The following is an 18,405-nucleotide window of genomic DNA, read 5'->3' as shown; positions in this document are numbered from 1 at the left end:
GAGAGAACATGGAGCAGAGCTGGAGGTTTGGAAGAGGCTGTATAGGGGTGGTGATGGAGAGCAAGTTCGATGTGAATTAGCACCTGACAGAGTGAAGGAGGTGGGGAAAGACAAGACAGGACTCCTTTGGTGTTGGATTGCTGTTAGATGGGAGCAGCAGGAGACCGAATGGCAGGCCTAGCAAGAATAGATAAAATAATGCTACACAGGGCTTGAAATATGGGATGGGTGATTAGCAGTTGGTATATGGTTAAAATAATGGAGTTATTGCATGTGACTTGATTAGCAGACTCTCAAATCCAGCTGTCCAGACTGACAAGGCATATCAACAAAACTGTGGTGATGTATGAGAGAGGCCTAGATGAAACAGTTAGGTAACTCAACATATGAGGTTGTTTAATGTGTTGAAGCCTCCTTGTGTGCTTGGCTTATGGGTTAAATAATTTGTTGGTTTAAGAGCTGGTAAGTGTGTAGCAAAATATGGTAACTGATAGTGCATTGATTAACCCAGTAAACAAGGAACTGATGAACAAGAAACTTGCTGTTTACTGCACTTTTCTAGAAAAGAAACTTAAATTCTTTGTGAAATAGCTCAATTTATGATGAGCTATGCTGAGTAGTCTGGCATCTGGAGAGTTCAGAAAGGGATTCTCCTCTGTAGTCAGCTGTGGCTGTAGAGTAAAAGCCGTATTTGGAGTGTTACTGGTTTATTGGAGGTTAATAGTCAGGTAGGCACTGGAGGGAGAAGAGGTGTCAAGGGTTTACTGAGGAACAAGGAGAAGCAGGTACTGGGTATCCCAAGGGTGTGAAGGAAGGCAGGCTGAATAGAATCCTTCATTTATACAGTAATGGAATATGCATTAGCTTATGGAGGACTTTGTAATGCTATTATTCCACTGCTATGAGCAACTGCTTATGGATGTCTCTGATAGAAGAGTTTGTAGCTGAGTGACATCCTCAGCAATATGGAAGGTGATGGAGTTACTCCAACAAACAGCAGCAGTGGAGGACTTTGGTTTTACTTTCTGTGATTGCCAGTTAAACAAAGCTTCTAGTGTGAGGCAGCCTGTTGAGCTGTGCTATCTCCACAGGGATCTGTCTAGGAACGTGATTGCTGGGAGCAACATTAGAAATGGGACTGCAGATAACTCTCAAGGACTCTTCTTGGTGGGTTTCTTTATCAAGATTTGTTATACATAGTAATTACACATAGTTTACAACCCAACTGCTTTAAAGGGTTAAGTGGAAAATTTTATTTCTAGAGAAACAAATTACAAGAGAAGGCACCTTTAAACCTTCTAAACTTTCTTTATGTAGTCTGTAACTTGGAGTGCAGACATGCAACTCCAGTAGCTGTTTGGCTTAATCAACTTTAATTAAGCTGTCCTAACTCCAAAAGCTAGGACTATTTTTAAAACTTCTGGCTCAGTAATGTATAATAACACAATCTTCACCTTGATATGGAAGTAGCTGAATATAATGTCTGCTAAGTGTGTGTGTGCGCGCATGTGTGTATATTTATGTGTATACATGTTAATTCTGAAATGCCGTTGTATTGAACTATTTTAAGAGCTAGTAAAACCCCCTGTAATTACTCCAGGGTATATTTAACGCTGTGTTTTGATGTGTGATGACTAACAGGCAAGTAGAAACACTCATTTTCTAGAAAGGTAGACTGTGCTTTGACAACTTTGATGTGTTTATTTTACAAAATTTAAATAAAAAATCTCTTAGAGATGAGAATCTGCAGCATATATATTCTACTTGAGACAACGTAATTTTCTTTGATAAAATAAATTCACCTAACAGAGTTTTGGACGTTTCCATTGCTATAATGGAAGTCAGTTTTTAAGCCTTGAGATGTTGAGACAGTTAGTGGTTTCCTACAAGGAGCACTCAGAGGGACTCTTGACAGAATAGTTTTTGACCTGAGAGAGAGACTCATGGCTGTGGTGGTGTCTGCCTGGTCTAGCAGGAAGCAGGAATAGGAAAGTTAAGAATAGAGCTGGGTAGATTTGGATATTTTGACTTTAACATGAGTATTTAAAGGTAGGTTCATCTTCAAAGAATGATTAATCTTGGGAAAGATGAACAGATATCTAGATGCAGAAATTCAGTCCTTCTAATGGTGCTCAATGAACCATTTTAACTGGCTCAACATCTTTTTAATGGTACTGCATAGTAAACTACTTGTTGTATGCTCCTAGCAAGGGCTTGGCATGTTGTGTGACAGTAGCTGCAGCTGGAGACTGCATGTCCTTTTTGGAGCTGGGCAGTGGTGTGTGTCCCCTGCCCCCCAGTTGGTGGTGGTGGAGTGAGCTGGATGCCTTCCAGCCTCACTGCTTTTAGGTATTTTTGCTGTTTGCTGCCATTTTGACAGCACCTCTATCCTGGCCAAACTCCAATTGCTTAACCTGAGAGCACTAACATTCATTTAGGTTCCCAGCAGCACAAGCTAAGAGTTGTGTGTCTGAGTGTGCTTTTTCTTCCTCATTGCATTTCATGTGTTTTGCTCCTATGAGAATCTTCTAGCTTGTTGAAAATTTGAGTGGGAGCCAGGAAGAACCTGAACTTTCAAACTATCTAAGATTTCAAAAATCAAACATTCTAACATTCTTTCCACTGTAGCAATACCAAGATCTTCCTTATTTTTTGCTTAAAGAAAACCTGATTTGCTCCTCTGTATTAAGCAAGTCCAATGAATGACCCTTGGAGAGGAACAGCTCTGGCAAGGAAGGAACTGAGAGATTTCTGGGATGTCATCCAATACTTGTCTTGCAGTAAAAGCAATGAAGCCGATCTTTTAATTTGTACTTTCATATCAAAATATATTTTCATTATTAACTAGCAAAATAACCTGCACTTCAATGTATAATTTAAGCTTTATGTGCCTATTTTGTAGGGATGAAGATTATTGAAGAACTAACTTTCCTACCTCTGACTAATATAGATTGTATTTTTTCTAATATTTTTACATTAAGCAGTTAATGTTACTTTTTAAATAAAGTCTTCTGGCAGTGATGTATGGGGGTTTAGGATATCTTTCCCTCCTTCTCTTTCTAGAGCCACAATCTGCAAAGCAGGAGTTTCGCATGTACAGTGTGATGCAGCCCAAATTTACAAATGTTTTTTGATGAAGTACTCAAAGCCTTCTGTGAGAACAGTGTTTTATAGGTTAAGTCCATGCACAGGGGTTGGGAAACTGAATATCTATATAATAAATTTATAAATTGGATTTGTAGACAGGTATGAATTGGGTACTTTATTTACCCACTCATGATTAAGAGGTTGTAACACTGTTAATCCATCTAATAGCTGGATTAGTTTTTAAAAATACAGAAAATAAATCAAGCATTCACAACTAGTGATGGAAATAGGAAATAATTCTTCTCCATCTCTACGTCAGTTGTTCTAGAAAAGCTTTTTTCTATTTTTGGGTAGTATAGTTGACATTTCTCTGTTCAAACCTACATATACTTAGCAATCTTCTGTCTTCTGTGGAAATTAGCAGTATGCTACATCAAGTGTTAATATAGTGCCTTTATAGTACATTTTGCTGGTAGGGGGTTTGGAAAAGTGCTCTCAGGATGTTACCTACTGTGAGTCAGGCTGTAAACGCATTGGCTACTATTGCTGTATAGAGATGGAAAATAATTTATTTATGGAGTATAGGAAAATACACATTATTTTGGGGATAAATAAACGTAGGAATTTTTGCATTGAAGTACAAATGACTCTTGTTAACTTTTAAATTACATCGTTCACATCTAGGTACAGTCAACTGTATCTAAATGAAGTGCTGTCATTGAAGTTTTAAATTACTTTTGAGCTAATGCAGAGGCAAGTAATTTGCTGTTACTGCTGCTCTACTTTCTTTAGAAATACCTTTCTGTGGCAGTGGCTAAGCATCTTATACAAAAGTGGTCATTTCTGTATGAAAGTCACAGAAAATAATAGGTGTAAAGAGTGGGGTAGGGAAATACTTAAAAGTAGTAGCCCCTAGAATAATACGGGCAAGGAGGAATGTATGAATTATTTGAAAGTAGAAGCATGCTGAGGAATTTTAACTTGCAGATGAAAATATTTTCAGTTTTTCATATAAATTGCCATCAGATTTTTCTTAAGTTCTCAGATATCTGCTTTCTAAAAATGCTCTCTCCAAGTAAGGCTAGAAAATCAAGACCCTGGTAAACAGAGGAGAAAAGCAGAAATGCAGCATCAATGCAATTCTGTTCTTTATGTTGGTTTATTTGGACTGGATCCATAAGAATGGATCCAGCAGCTGTGAAAAAGGAACGGAGTTGTGAGCACGTTTGATCTTGATCTTAAAAAACCTCCATATTCCAGAAGACTTTTATTCCAAGGAGGGGAGAGTAACAAAACCCATACCAGTTGTGCTGACTCTATAGCATGAAAGCCCTATAGCTAATATAGGGCTTGGGTAAACACAAGAGTCCATAGGCTGGAATATGCTCAAGCATTGTTAGTGAAATAAAAACTGTAGTAGTGTTCTGGTTGTATTTGCACAGTAGTTTATTCACAATGACCCAGTTCAGCCAAATATTTGCTTATGCTTGAATTCTTCTTCAGGAAAGCATTTAAACATTAAAGTCTTCCTTCACTGATTCTTCTCTTGTTCTTAAGTAGGTGCTGTGAGATGGGCTTAGCAGTTGCCTGGGAACTGGGCACAGGAGTTTGTGGCCTGACTTTTAGCCTTGCAGGATGCCTCAAAATAGTGGTGGTTCCTGAGCTCATGAGATGAAATTTAGCATGTGTGTGTGCGCATGTGCACACATCCCCCACACCCCCACCCTGTCCCTCGCCTCAGGTTAAACCTAAAGGGAAGATGTTTTCCAGCACTGTAGCTTTCCAGCTGATATGCTCCAGATGTGCTCCAGCAGCAATTCGGGCTTGGGACCCAGCTAATCAGAAGTACCCCACCCTGAGATAATTAGTGTGGATGTCAGGTCCCAGCACTGACTTCTACTGTACCTATGAGTCCCATCTGCTTGCTAGTGTAAGTGTCACAGTGCTGTGCTGCATTTGGTTTGTGTGGCACTGGAAACAGCTAAAACTGTAAATGGTAGGCATTCTGCTGTGCCTAACTGGAATAGGACATATGTTAAGGCAGATGTAGCTCCCCACCATATGAAGTGACATTAGTTAAGAATGGTGTTGAGACAAACCAGAGTTGTGGGGTGGTTTTTTTGTCTGTTCGTGTTTCATTAACACTTCATAAGGCTTTTTTGTATGTTAACAGTTCAATGTAATTGTTTCAACAACAAAAATAAAACATTTGGGGTGTATAGTTTAATGGACTGTAGCTTTTATCAAGCCAGGAACACTATCAGATTTCGAAGCAAATTAATCTCCTTTTTGGCTTCTGTAAGAGACTTCCCCCCCCCCCCCCCCCCCCCCCGTTTCTTTTGACACTTCTGATTTATTATGGCACCTGTTCTATAGAATAAGCATTTGCACTTCAGTCTGAACCCTATTTTTGTGTACACAATCTTTAAAAGACTTAATCTGATCAGTAGTTATACAGATGAACCTTATAATAAAACTGTCCACTATAGTTTTTCCTGTGTTTAAACAATTGTTACATGTAATTTTAAAGATTTATCACAATCATAAAATACCAAGAGCAATACCACTAAGCAAAATGTGTAGCTTCTGATGCTTGAAGGAGTTCTGGATGGTTGTGTAAATTAATAGCCTAGATATAAATGTGTACTTAATAATTTTTTTTAAAATGCTGTCTTACTCATCCAACTATGGCAGTTTCATGGGAGCTTTTGTTTTTGATATATACATTAAATGGCAAATATTTGTTTACGTTTTGACTGAATTACTGTGTACTTAATTTCTTTTTAAATATGCTGTTTCTGCTTCTACAATGGATTTATGGGTTTGAAGCCCTGATAGAGTGCCTCAAAGTTGTTTTCAGATTTGCTGCTTAATGGTAAGAGAACACTTAAAGAAGTTGTTGCTCTGTGACTATTTATGTGGTGTGGCACTACTGTATTCCACTTTTGGCTTGCTGCAAGCACAGTCCAGAATTTGGTGATTTGTTTGTTTGGGTTTTTTTCTGATTCAAATAGAATTGTCAAGTGTTTACTGAAATGCTGGATTCTGCTGCAATTTAAACTCGATAGTTGTGAGCTGAGTTTATTAGAGACCAATGTGGACAATGTGTGCAAGGGGTTGGGTATTTGTACACTAGTTTTTCATTCAATTTTATCAACTCTGAAATGCGTAAATTATTTTAATTTTCTTTTTTTGCTCCTTTGCCTATCTTTCTCTGGGAGGTTAACTTTTATAAATCATCAGTTCCATTTAACAGGTGACATTAGCTTGTTAGCATGTATCCGATTTCAAAACAATTTCTTATAACTGTTTGTATTTCTACACAGCAAACAAGTCTGTATAGGCATTTAAAATCATTTTTTTACCCCAACTATGCATGGCTATTTATTTTGACTGAGTCCATGTTTCCCCCCTCAGCTTCAAGTAAATGCAATGTTTTAAGTACTGTAGTAACAACTGATCTTCAATAAGTATTTAAGGTTACTGTAATATAATTTGGCCTTAAATATATTCAAGGTGCTTGGATTTGATAGCTTCTATTTGATGTTTTGGGGGTTTTTTATTCACTTCTATCTCCTGTTAGATTTTACATGCCTCTTGTATAAATGTCTCAATAACTAGTCAGTGTTTTGGCTGATTCAGTAGCTGTATTGGTGAGAGGGTAGTAGGGGGAAATAAAAAAAGGCCAGAGGTGAGAAGAGGAGACGTGATTGCTCCTCAGAGTGCGATTATGCCAGTTTGCCGCAGTTGAGCTGTAAAAATCTCCAGTAATCGCCTGCTGCTGCTGCCACTCCTCTGGGAAAAATCTGTGTGTATTTTTGTTTCTCAACTGTATAGTCAATTGGGGAACACTCTGGAGAGAACGTTATCGAAATTTTTTTCCTTTTTAAAATGCAGGCATGCCAGGAAGTGAAATTTCCTTAAATTTTAACTTTCTGGTTTTCATTTAATATTTTTTGTGCATCTAGAGTTCAATACTGTATTTTTTCCGTATTGTTTACTTTTGGGGACTTTGGTAGTAACTTCTTTGTTGTGAGCTATTTCCCACTTAGCAAAATCTGTTGAACTTAAGAATATTCTTGTTTTCTACACTTCATACCAGTTTATTCTGGTACAGATTGGAGGAAAAAGGGTGTGTCTGTGTGCAATTTTATTCTGCTGCATTACAGTTGTGAATAGATGCTTATTCTTAGAGCAGCAGTGTTGCTATACTTGTGGTTCACTTGACATTTCATCAAAGTAAAAAATAAATCTGCCAAGATTCTGTCATAAAATCTCTCCAGAGCAGACTCAACTCATGGATGTCAGATGAGCTCTGAATAATTTCTAAAATAGAACATCATGATTGGAGATCTGGATATTTTTTTCAAGGTTGTAAAATAGAGTATCAGAGGCCTCTGAAGTGCATGTGTGCATTTCTTTCTAGGTCTTGTAAGTAATCTGCATATGGATGTGATTTTTCTTAGACTGACCTGAAGAAACTAAGAGAGTCTCCTGAACCACTTATTTCTGTTTTCCGAGGTGCAAAAGATTGGAAGAACGTGACAGCAAATGCCACCAGTAGTAACACTGGCTGCTTAAGCTGAAAAGTTGACGGAGTCCAGATCTTTTAAGATCACCTCTCAATGTGGGAGGAAAAAATGGTGAAATATTGGGAATTTCACATCCTCAGAAGTTCCCAGAAGAGTAATGATGATGTTGGATTAATTTGAATCCATTTGGGTAATGTGGAGACACTCAGCCTTTAAAAGTAGTCAACTAGAATATAGTACAGTGGAAAATATTTCTGTTCTTTGAAGGTGCCATTGCAAAATCCAGAGTGACTTCTGATTTGACTAAGTGGAAAATCAGGAGACAGTTATCAAATGAGCATTTTGGTAAGTGAAAGAGAGGAAAAAGGCACTTTTGAGCAACATCAGCAAACTTCCTGAATGGGTTCCTCAGGGAAGGGTTTTTTTTTTGTTGTTGTTGCTCAAGAAAGAACTAGCTGCTCCTTTTCTCTACAGGTAACATACCTGATGAGCTTGCAGCTTCCTTTTTCATAGCTATGTAGCAAGCTTTTAAATAGTTGTTAGGTTTTGTTTGTTAGTTGTTTTTTTAATTATGGGTAGTGAGATTTTTGATAACAATTCTGCTCTCCTTACGTGTATAAGAGTGACAGACCCTTTAGGAACAGTCTGAAATTCTCATTTGAGCTGTCTCTGCTGGAGTTAGGGGCAGAAACTGTTGTAGAAGTGCCAGTGGAAGAGGAGGAGAGAGGAGAAAGGTGTGTGCTTTTGTATGGTTCATAGATACTATTGCATGGCTTGAATTCATTAATTCCTGTAACCTTGAGGTGTTTTGTCAAGACTGACATTTCTCTAGGTGAAATGAAAATGAACAGTCCCATGAGATCTGTACTGCTGCTTCAATTAGACACAGGCTGCCTCCTTGTTTGAAGTATAATATTAAATTTCTTCCTGAAATTGCTGCCTGTTGCAGTTAGCTGCCTAAAGTGATCTACTACTGCTGAACAGGGTGGGAAGAGTCCTACTTGAATGAAGATGGAGATTGGAAAGCCTCTCTCCATCTTTTAACACTCAAATGAGAAGTGGAGCCCTGTGTGTCATGTAGGATTTTAAATGTTTTTTGCTGCTCCCCTTTATTTTTACAGCATTGTTTGGACTAGCAAATGTCAGTATTGGAAATCCACTGGAAGGCATAAAGTCAACTGTGATCAATGCAAAGAAAAAAAGAGCTCTGCTTGCTGTGTAAGGGAGCCTCATTGATTCCACCCAGCCGGAAGAAGCAGGCTTAATATATACAGTATCAGCCACCTAGGAACTTTAAATATTTAAGTAAATGTGGTACAATCAATCTGGCTTATTAAATTTAACTGCTTGCTTTCCTTATCCATTTGAAAAAACTCAAGTTTTTCCTCCAAAATCCATGATACATACTTGTGTTGGTGTTTGGTTTGGTTGTTGGGTTTGGGTTTGGGTTTTTTTTTTGAAACAGTTTATATTCTAGCACTGTTTCCTTGATATTAACCAAAATATTTTGTAAAATGATATGGTTTGGAATAAATTAAGATCTTAGAGAAATTCTTGGCTTGTCTGGTACTTAAACTATCGTCTATTTCTGTTAGTAGCAACCCTGCTTCTTTGTGGCTCAGATAACTCTTGAGAGTGATCTAAGAGGATGTTTTATGCCCTAAGTAGATGTGGGGTTTTTTTTCCTGTGTTGTGTGAATTAGATTCTGTCCATACATTTGTGCTTTCTATAAGCTTGGTTTGTGGAAGGAAGATGATAGCACATCTTCAATAATATCTTGCTGACAGAGGATCAGATGCTGTTAATGCTGAGGCTGTTAAGGGGGGGCTAATAGTTTGTCTGTTTGACTTAAAATGAAACACAGCAGTTCTGTAACCACAATAGAAAGTTATAAGCAGAAAATGGCAATGAAATCAGAGTCAAGTGCTTTGCTTGGGAAAATAGACAGCACTTAAACCATTTTTATACAATAACTTGTTTTTATACTGCTGTAAGTCTTTCTCCGTTTCACGCTTCTGTTGCTAGGAAGTCCATTGCATTTGTCACAGTGTTTTACATGCAAAAGGAATGTTTTTAAGTAATTCAGTTCTGGGCTACCGAAATATGCTAATTCTCTTTATTGGAGCTGTAAAACAGAGCTTTAGATAACTGTCTAATGTTACTTTAAGTATACTCCCAGAGTTCAGACAGATCTGTCTTGGCCAGTTTGTTCTCCTGTTGGTTTTGTGGTATGGGTGGGCGTGGGTTTTTTGGTACATACGGGTTTTCTTTTCGGTTTTACCCCTTTTACTGGGCATGAACTAATTCATTTAACTCTCATTAAAGAAGGCCATCTCTGGGGTTTGCTCACATTTTTCCTGGGGGAGGTTCTGCTGTGGGATGTTTTTGAATACTGGGTCCCTCCTAACGTCTGCAGTTGAATGCTAGTTTTAAAAGCAGAATATCTCTGATACGGTTACTTTTCCAAAGTGCTTTAAAGCATAAGGCTAAAGCAGGAAGGATAAATTGAATACTTAATTGTATGGAAACTAGGGAAATGAGGCCATATTTAAGCAAGCAACTTGCATTTTCTTTACTTGGAGGCTTATGCAAACATGGTTATCAAGTTAATGAGTGCATATGGATGTATTGATGCTAATGGGATTAACCTTGCTTGTTTTAACAGAAACAATGTTGTGCTCTTGTAGACTATTTAAACCCCATGTAGTGACCTGTGAAATAGTTTGTTATTACTCATCTTTGTGTAGGTTGGTTGACTAATGTGTGTATCAAATCTTTCTTTTTCAGGTCTGCCTTGAGTGAAGTTTGACAAAAGATGTTACAGCGGTTTTGTCTCTGGAAATGTTTAGCTGTAGGGATTGCAGTTGCTACTGTCTTAGGAGGTTGTTTGGCCCAGAATGATGAAGGTAAGGTGCTTGCTGTGGGGGCATAGCTGTGGGAAGTGTGGGATGATTCTGTGACTCCATTTGAATTTTGCTCCCCTCCCCCTGCCCCCTGGAATTATTACTTGAAAAAGTAGTTAGATACTTGGTAGGAAATAGAGGTTTAGGTATGTCTCATGATTTTAAGCATCTGCTGCTGATTATATTATACAAAGCTGTTGATTAACCAGACAAGATAAAATCTTAAGTTATGATTAATTAATATTGGACTCTAGCATTAAAATTTGTTTCCTCTTACTCATTGAACAAATACTTTACCTTGTTTTATTTGTCAATTGACAGTTACAGTACACGGAACAGGTGTTTGAGAGGGAACTGTTAATGGGCTGTATGCATATTTGACCAAAAACTTGAAAAAAGATCCACAATGAGGGTATTCTAGAGCAGGGGTCCTCAAACTTTCTAAACAGGGGGCCGGTGCATGGATGAAGTGGCAGGAAGTCATCTGTGGCTGCTTGGTTTCCCCCCCAACCCCTGGCAGGGGCGGTGGTGGTGGTGGTGTTCTGTAAATACCAGGGGTCGGATTAAGGACACTGGGGGGCTGTATCTGGCCCGCGGGCTGTAGTTTGAAGACCCCTGTTCTAGAGCAACAATGCTTGGGAAATACTGAAATGTGGAACCATTAGCTCGTGTTCATCCTCACAGCATCTTTGTTGAATTTATTTAAGAAGTACTAGAAACGTGTTCTGCCACTTATCTGTAGCAACAAAGAATTACAGACCTAGATACCTGATTATGATTTAATATTTTGAACAATTCTAAAAAAAATGAAGAATTGCGTTTACAGACTTGCTCTTAAATACTCCTAAGAATAATGAAGGGAGATAAGTAAAAACTGAGTATGATTTCAGAATGTCTGTAATGAAGTTGCTCATTATAAGTGGCACACTTCCTATGTAGGTAAACTGTAACAGTACATATTTATATGATATACTCTTACAGTGGTATTTTCTTTTGGAAAACTCTGTTTTTGGCAGTTATGATGTACAATGGTTTTGTTTTCATGAGAAGTCTTCAATCCTACTAGAACTTTGCTTAGTATTTTTGGTATCTAGTAGAAAGTATGTTTCTATTTCTCTATTAATTGTTCTCCAAATGTCCTTTTATTCCTTTCCAGCCCCTAGCCCAACCCTACATTGTGTTTGATGTCTGTAATATACAAGAAAACTGATTTAATTTTATCCGTTTTTATACACTGTCATTACAGCTGTCATTCTTGACACTGATGTGTCTGAGCTGCTCACATTTCAGATACTTGATCTATGCTTGGATACAATTAGCTAGCTTTTTAATCATGTATTATAGCGCAGGAGTGGGGCCATTATGCTTTGCAAGCTTGGACTTAGTGATGGTTGTCAAGTGGTCTTTGAACAGCAAAAATGCTAGATTTGAGGGAGGAGAGGCTGCACAACAGTGGGATGTCCCCTGGCATGTTCATTAGCATGGGAGAAAGTACATACTCTAGAGTGAAATTGAAGGAAGGGAAGAGGACCAGGATGATATGGCTGCGCTGGGCTATATCCATTCTGGGCCATGAAAAGAGAGCACTTGTGGTAGGCTGAAAATATGAAGCAATACTTTTTACTGTGATCTTGTTTGTACTCACACAGGCAATATCGTAACATTCATCCAAAAAGACCTCTTTCATCAAAATAATGTTTGTTGTGAATTTCAGTTGAATACTGATTTCTATTTACACTTGAACGATGCTGAAGTATGCAAAACTCACGGCACAGATGCCCCAGAAAGAATAGTAGTAGACAGTTTGATATTTCAAAATTGGAAAACAGATTCCTCAAGTTTCAATTTTTGTTCCCCTTTACTTCTTAAATGAGGAACTTCCATGTTTATTAATGTCCCTATCTCAAAAAGTATGCTGATCATACCTTTATGGAAAAATACTTGTCCACAGTTTTATACAAAGCTGTCCTTCATTAATGATAGCGTGACTGAGAATGTGTAGCACTTTCTGTACTTAAAAAGGCTTGGAAACATGTAGTTGCAGTTAGTGATCTGTTGTTCATAAAACGTTTTGTTGTGTGATGCAGTCACGCGGTAGGAGAGAGTCTGTGCAACTTCACTTCTGTGTCAGGAGTTACTGTGAGCAGGTGAAAATCGCATCACTGACAAATAGCAATGGCAGCAGAAACTCTGCTAATTTGATTTCTTTCTGTTTTTTTAATTGCCTTGCACAATTTTGACTTTTTATTTGATTCTTATATTGAATGCTTGCAATAATTCTATGAAAATTTGGCAGTAAAGCTTTCACTTGTGTCACTGGGAAGCAGAAGACCTGAAAATACAGAATATTTTGAAGTCAAGTCTAAGACTGGTGGGCAACTTAGTAATATATCTACTCCAAATATCCACAACTTTGGAGACACTATTCAGATAGTATTGGGGTTTTACAGACTTTCTTTTAGTGCATTAACCTAGATTCCTGAAATTTTGTGGGGTTTGTCTAAGCGGATGTTTCAGATGAGTTTACAAGGCTCCCTGCTAGTGTGGCTACACCATGATACTACTCCTGTTGTGTTTTGGGTTTTGTTGGTTGGTTGGGTTTGGGCTGTTGTTTTTTTTTTTTGTGTATGTGTGTGCTTTGGGGTTTTGTGGGTTTTTTTTGTTTTGTTTTTTTTTGGGGGGGGCAGGGTTTGGTTCTTTTTTTGTCATGGCTTATGCCATTTTGTTTACCACAGAACCCAAACTTGTTTTTATCCTTAATATTCTCCCATACATTTTGAAAGAGGAGCTTTGCTTTTCAGTGAATATAAATTTGATGCATACATCTGAGAGTTTCATTACTTTACTGGGGAGAAAAGTTCAGAAATGACGTTTCTTGAGAAACATGCAGCACCCCGATAGAAACTTGAGAATCAACTGCTTTCTGTTCCTGTCCTCTGCCCCCACCGTGTTCAAGAAAGGGTAAATTTAGCTAAAAGTACTTGTAATATTTTGAATGTACTTCATAGGAATTCCATAATGCTATAATAGTGAAAAAATTATGTGGAAATTGATTTAAGCCAGGGTGGGGTACATTAGCCACCCAACTAATGAGGCAATGCTTATAAAAACAGTTACTTTGAAATATGTTTCTTGCTGCTCAATATAGAACTATGTTCTGTACTTACATCATTGCAGAGAAGTACTTTAGCATGCCTGGGACTGATAGACTTGTTGTAAATTGCAAGAACACGATTTGTAATCTAACATATAAAAGATGAATTCTTTTTAGTAATTGCAATTTAAAAACAGCATGTTACTTTAAGAGCAGAACAATCATGAATAGAAACAGGAAAATCAATTACAGAAGAAATTATAGCCTATTTCTTTGCATCTAGCATGCAAATGTTCTGTTTTCATGGTTGTACCTGTGCATATTTAGTTGCATGTCTTTCCTGCTGCATTTTGCTCCATTAGCTCATACTTTCTCTATTTCAGGTGTTTTCGCTTGACCTCCTGAGTCATCAAATCTTTCCCAGCCAGAACAATTAATGATGTTACAAAGTAGCCTTCAAAACTTTATCAAGGACTGGCTTGAAAATGGTTAGGCTGTTTTCTTCCTATACTTATCAGGAAGCTTCCCCAGAATCTCGTTTGTTCATTTGGCTTAATGCCATTGTCTCATAGAAATGAGACAATTTATTCATGGCTAGCTGATGGTGCCTGCATAATCTTTCAGTTCAGGTAATATGTTTCCATCACTGGTGTTTCTAGTCTCCAGTGAAAGGAATATTTAAAGAGCAGTCATTCCCCCTTTTGGTTTTTTGCTCACTAAACACGTTTCTGTAGGCTGCTCTTGCAAAGTAGATTCTTCTTCCCTTTGTGATCCCGGTAGTCCTGTTATGTCCTTCTTCCGGCTACATTTCTCTCTTCAATGTGGTTGCTGACATTTGTATTTTGTGTCTAGGTAACATCCTGACAGTTCTTTACAATGCTAGCTGTGCTTTACTGTCTCTGTTAGAATTATTTCATTCAGTGAGGTGTATTTTGTGCATTGGTGGCTGGCATTTGTGCTGTAATGTAGTACAGCTCTGTCTTTTTCTATAGTCATCTGTAACTGATAAGCATGGGCCTTTAGGAATTTTTTTTCTTTTTCTTAGCAATATTTTTGTCAGTGGTGTCCAAGAGACGTGCAAAGCAATCTCTAGTTTGTGCTTCAGTTTTGTTTCTGTTTGTGCCACTAATAAATTTGTGTCCTGCATTTCTTGTTCCAAGGTTTCAATGAGCTGAAATGTTAGTCATATGTTACTACTCATTTGTAGAGAACTCTATCACCTTTCAGGACAAAGTACCGATCTAAATTAAGTCTGCTTGTCATCTTACTTTAGCCAGCTCTCTTCAGGTAGTGCTTAAAATTTTTATTCTAATCCATCCTTTCCAGCTTAATAATTTCTTGTGGGGAGTATGTAAAATGTATTGATGAAATGCAAATAGTTTACATCTACTGTAGTCCCATTGTATTAAAAAACACACACCCCAATTCTTCTGTTATCACATTAGTCTCAATGTACTGTTGGTCAACCCATTCACTGTTTCCTTCCAATGATTTCTCTGTATTATTGTTTTGCTCAGTCATGTGGTATGCCAGAATAAATGTAAAACTGTGGGTACATGGGTGGCTTTTTTTTTATGTTAAAGAAATCTGGTTCTGCCATATCTGTTGCCCTTAATTGGCTCTTTCCCAAGCAGGAGAAATGCTGCTAAAATTATTTGTTTATCACAGCCCCCCCTTCCCCCCATATTTTAGCTTCAATCAAAGTAGAAATGTCAGTTATATCTTTGTAATATGTAAAATCAGGCCAGCTACAATCTGTTGTCTTTACAGTGCTACTGTTAAATTCAGTAGCAAACTATCAAGCTAAAAGAAGCTGTGAGGAAGATGGAAACCCAGGATCCAATTTCTTCTTTTTTTTTTTTTTTCTACTTTAATCCAATGTATATGACTAGAAGAAATGCTTTAGAAGCAATTTTTTGGTCGGTAGAGAAGTCTGATGCATTTAAAAGCTACTTCTGTGCGCTTTCGTGCTATACCAAACTGATCCAGCAAAAATGATCATTTAACAATTAACAAATTTAATAGTTTTCAGCATTTATGCTTAGCAATTACCCATCACGAAGGATACAGCTGTGAACTTGAGGGTACAAGTAATTTATTCTTTACTCTTAAAAAATGAAACAAAGGCAAAAATAATTCTGATCACTGTTTGAAAACAAAGTAAAACCAAAAAGCAAATGTGAAGATCCACTGACAGAAGCTGCAATGATTCTGTTAGTAGGATTTTCAGAACTGTTTAATGGGTTTGAGTCTCTGAGGCGTGCTACTCTAGCAGAGGTGCTCTAGCGTGGAGGATCATGCCAAGAGACTGCTTGGAGCTTTTTGTGAACTGAGGTCAAAGATAAAGAGAGAGGGTGCCCCAGCCCACTTCCCCCCAGAATTGGAAGCGTTGAGGCCCTGATGAGTGGCAGCTCTGACTCAGTGCGTGTGGGGCCAGGAGTGAAGGCAGCAAAACCCCGACGTGTACAAATGCAACCCCCAGAGTGGGAGTGACTGGGATTGTGGTACCAGAGCAAACAGGCCATGGCACATCATCCAGGGCATGGTGTGGCAGTTGGCCGAGGGAGAGAACTATCCCCCTAATGCCTCAAAGAGGCAACCTCTAACAGTTATTGTTGCTCCCCCTTCCCAAGGAAAACAAGCTATGGCTTCCACTCGGCCAAAAGCAAGCGTCAGAAAGGCATGTGGTGACCCAGACAGAGCTCCCACAGAAACATGCAGCTGTCCAGGTCTTGTGCTGCAGGGAGCGCCTGAGCTTCTCACTGCTGTTAGAGGGCAGCTGAGAATACCCGTGTGAGGTGTGACCAGGTGGGTGAACTGCTCAGCCTGGTGGCAGAGCTGAAAGAGGAAGCAGAAAGGTTAAGGTGTATCAGGAAGTCTGAGAGGGAGAGAGACTGGAGGAGCCACTCCCTTCCAAATTAGACAAATGCATCACATGTAGTGAGAAAAATGCACCACATGGACACATCACAAGAAGCAGAGACTTCCTCTACCTACTGTCCGCTACGCAGATGGAGGGGTTCTAAGTGACCAGGAGGAATGGAAACAGGTCCCTGCTCAGGACAGCTGGCGAATCCCCTCTTGGCCTACCTCACCTTCCCTGGTGCCTCTGTACGACAGGCACACCACTCTGGAACCTGAGAGCCAGGCAAATGATGGTGTGGACAAATATCCACCCAGGTTGGAGGAGCTGCCCAGGGAGACTCAGTCAACTCCACACATCATGGCCATCTCTGCTAGGAAGAAAAGAAGGGTGGCTGTCATCAGTGACTCCACTCTGAGAGGGAACAAAGGGCCTGCTATGCTGACTGGATCCAGCCCACATGGAAGCTTCTGCCTCGCTGGGGCCTGGGTCAGGGGTGTTGCTAGAAAAGTCCCTTGTCTGGTACAGCCCTCAGATTATCTGGTTTTCCAAGTGGGCAATAACGAAGTCCAAACTACAAGAAGTCTGAGGGCAATCAAGAGATACCTCAGAGCCTTGGGGTGACTGGCTGAGGGATCCGGAGCACAAACAGTGTTTTCTTCTATCCTGATAGTTGCAGGGAACAATGGAGCCTGTAATAGGAAGGTCACACAGATCAATACCTGGCTCCTGGCCTGGTGTCACTGGCTAAATCTCAGGGGGTTTTGATCATGGGTCAGTTCACACAGCCCCAGGCCTGCTGGCAGCAGGTGGGGTTCACCTGTCCCAAAGGGGAAAAGGATTCTAGCTCAGGAGTTAGCAGGGCTCATTGAGAGAGATTTAAACTAGATTTGAAGGAGGAACAGAATAAAACCAAGCTTGTTAGAGATGAGCCTGTGGGCAGCACACCAGTGTTTGAGGTGAGATCCATAGCACAGCTGAAGTGCATCTGTGCCAGTGCCCAAAGCGTGGGCAGCAAACAGGAGGAGCTGGAAGCCGTCATGACATAGCTGCCATCATGGAAACATGGTGGGATGACTCACATGACTGGAGTGCTGCGATGGATGGCTACAAACTCTTCAGAAGGGATGGGCAAGGAAGGAGAGGCAGTGGGCTAGCTCTGTGTGTCAGGGAGTGTTTCAGCTGCCTAGAGCTGAATGATGGTGACAGAGTTGCGTGTTTATGGGTAAGAATCAGAAGAGGGGCCAACAAGCCAGGTGGGAGTCTGTTACAGACCACCCAGCGAGGATGAGGAGGCAGATGAAACATTCCACCAGCAACTGGGAGAAGTCTCATGATCGCTGGCCCTTGTTCTCCTGGGGGACTTCAACCTACAAATGTCTGCTGGAAATACAATACAGCGGAGAGGAAACAGCCTAGGAGGTTCCTGGAGCGTGTGGAAGATAACTTCCTGACACAGCTGGGCAGTGAGCCGGCCAGGGGAGATGCCCCACTGGACCTGCTGTTAACAGACGGGGAAGGACTGATGGGTGATGTGATGGATGGAGGACATCTTAGCCATAGCAATCATGAGATGACAGAGTTTTCAATTCTCAGAGAAGTAAGGAGCAAGGTCACCAGAACTGCTACCCTGGACTTCCAGAGGGCCAACTTTGGCCTGTTTAAGAGTCTTGATGACAGTGTCCTTTGGGAGATAGTTCTGAAGGGCCAAGGGGCCCAGGCGGGCTGAGCATTCTTCAAGAGGGAAGTTGTAAAGGTGCAGGAGCAGACTGTCCCCATGTGCAGAAAGATGGGCTGGCAGGGGAGAAGACCAGCCTGGCTGAACAGAGCTTTGGCTGCAATTTGGGGAGAAAAGGAGAGTTTACCACCTGTGGAAGAAGGGACAGGCACCTCTGGAAAACTATAAGGAATTTCCGAGTTTATGC

At 39.7% G+C, this 18,405-nt stretch overlaps 1 protein-coding gene across 8 annotated transcripts in view; it reads left to right on the top strand.

Moving 5' to 3' along the window:
- The window catches only part of PCDH15 (protocadherin related 15), a 443,015-nt gene that overhangs the window by 58,886 nt on the left and 365,724 nt on the right, over positions 1 to 18,405 (top strand). For all 8 annotated transcript variants that reach the window (XM_040607327.1, XM_040607329.1, XM_040607326.1 and 5 more), the window contains exon 2: positions 10,408 to 10,526. In XM_040607327.1, coding sequence (XP_040463261.1) covers positions 10,436 to 10,526 — 91 coding nt within the window. In that variant the 5' untranslated portion in view covers positions 10,408 to 10,435. The remainder of the gene's footprint in view (positions 1 to 10,407; positions 10,527 to 18,405) is intronic.

Source organism: Falco naumanni, chromosome 9 (genome assembly GCF_017639655.2).
Source record: "Falco naumanni isolate bFalNau1 chromosome 9, bFalNau1.pat, whole genome shotgun sequence".
NCBI lineage: Eukaryota > Metazoa > Chordata > Aves > Falconiformes > Falconidae > Falco > Falco naumanni.
This window is presented reverse-complemented; position numbering and strand designations above follow the sequence as displayed.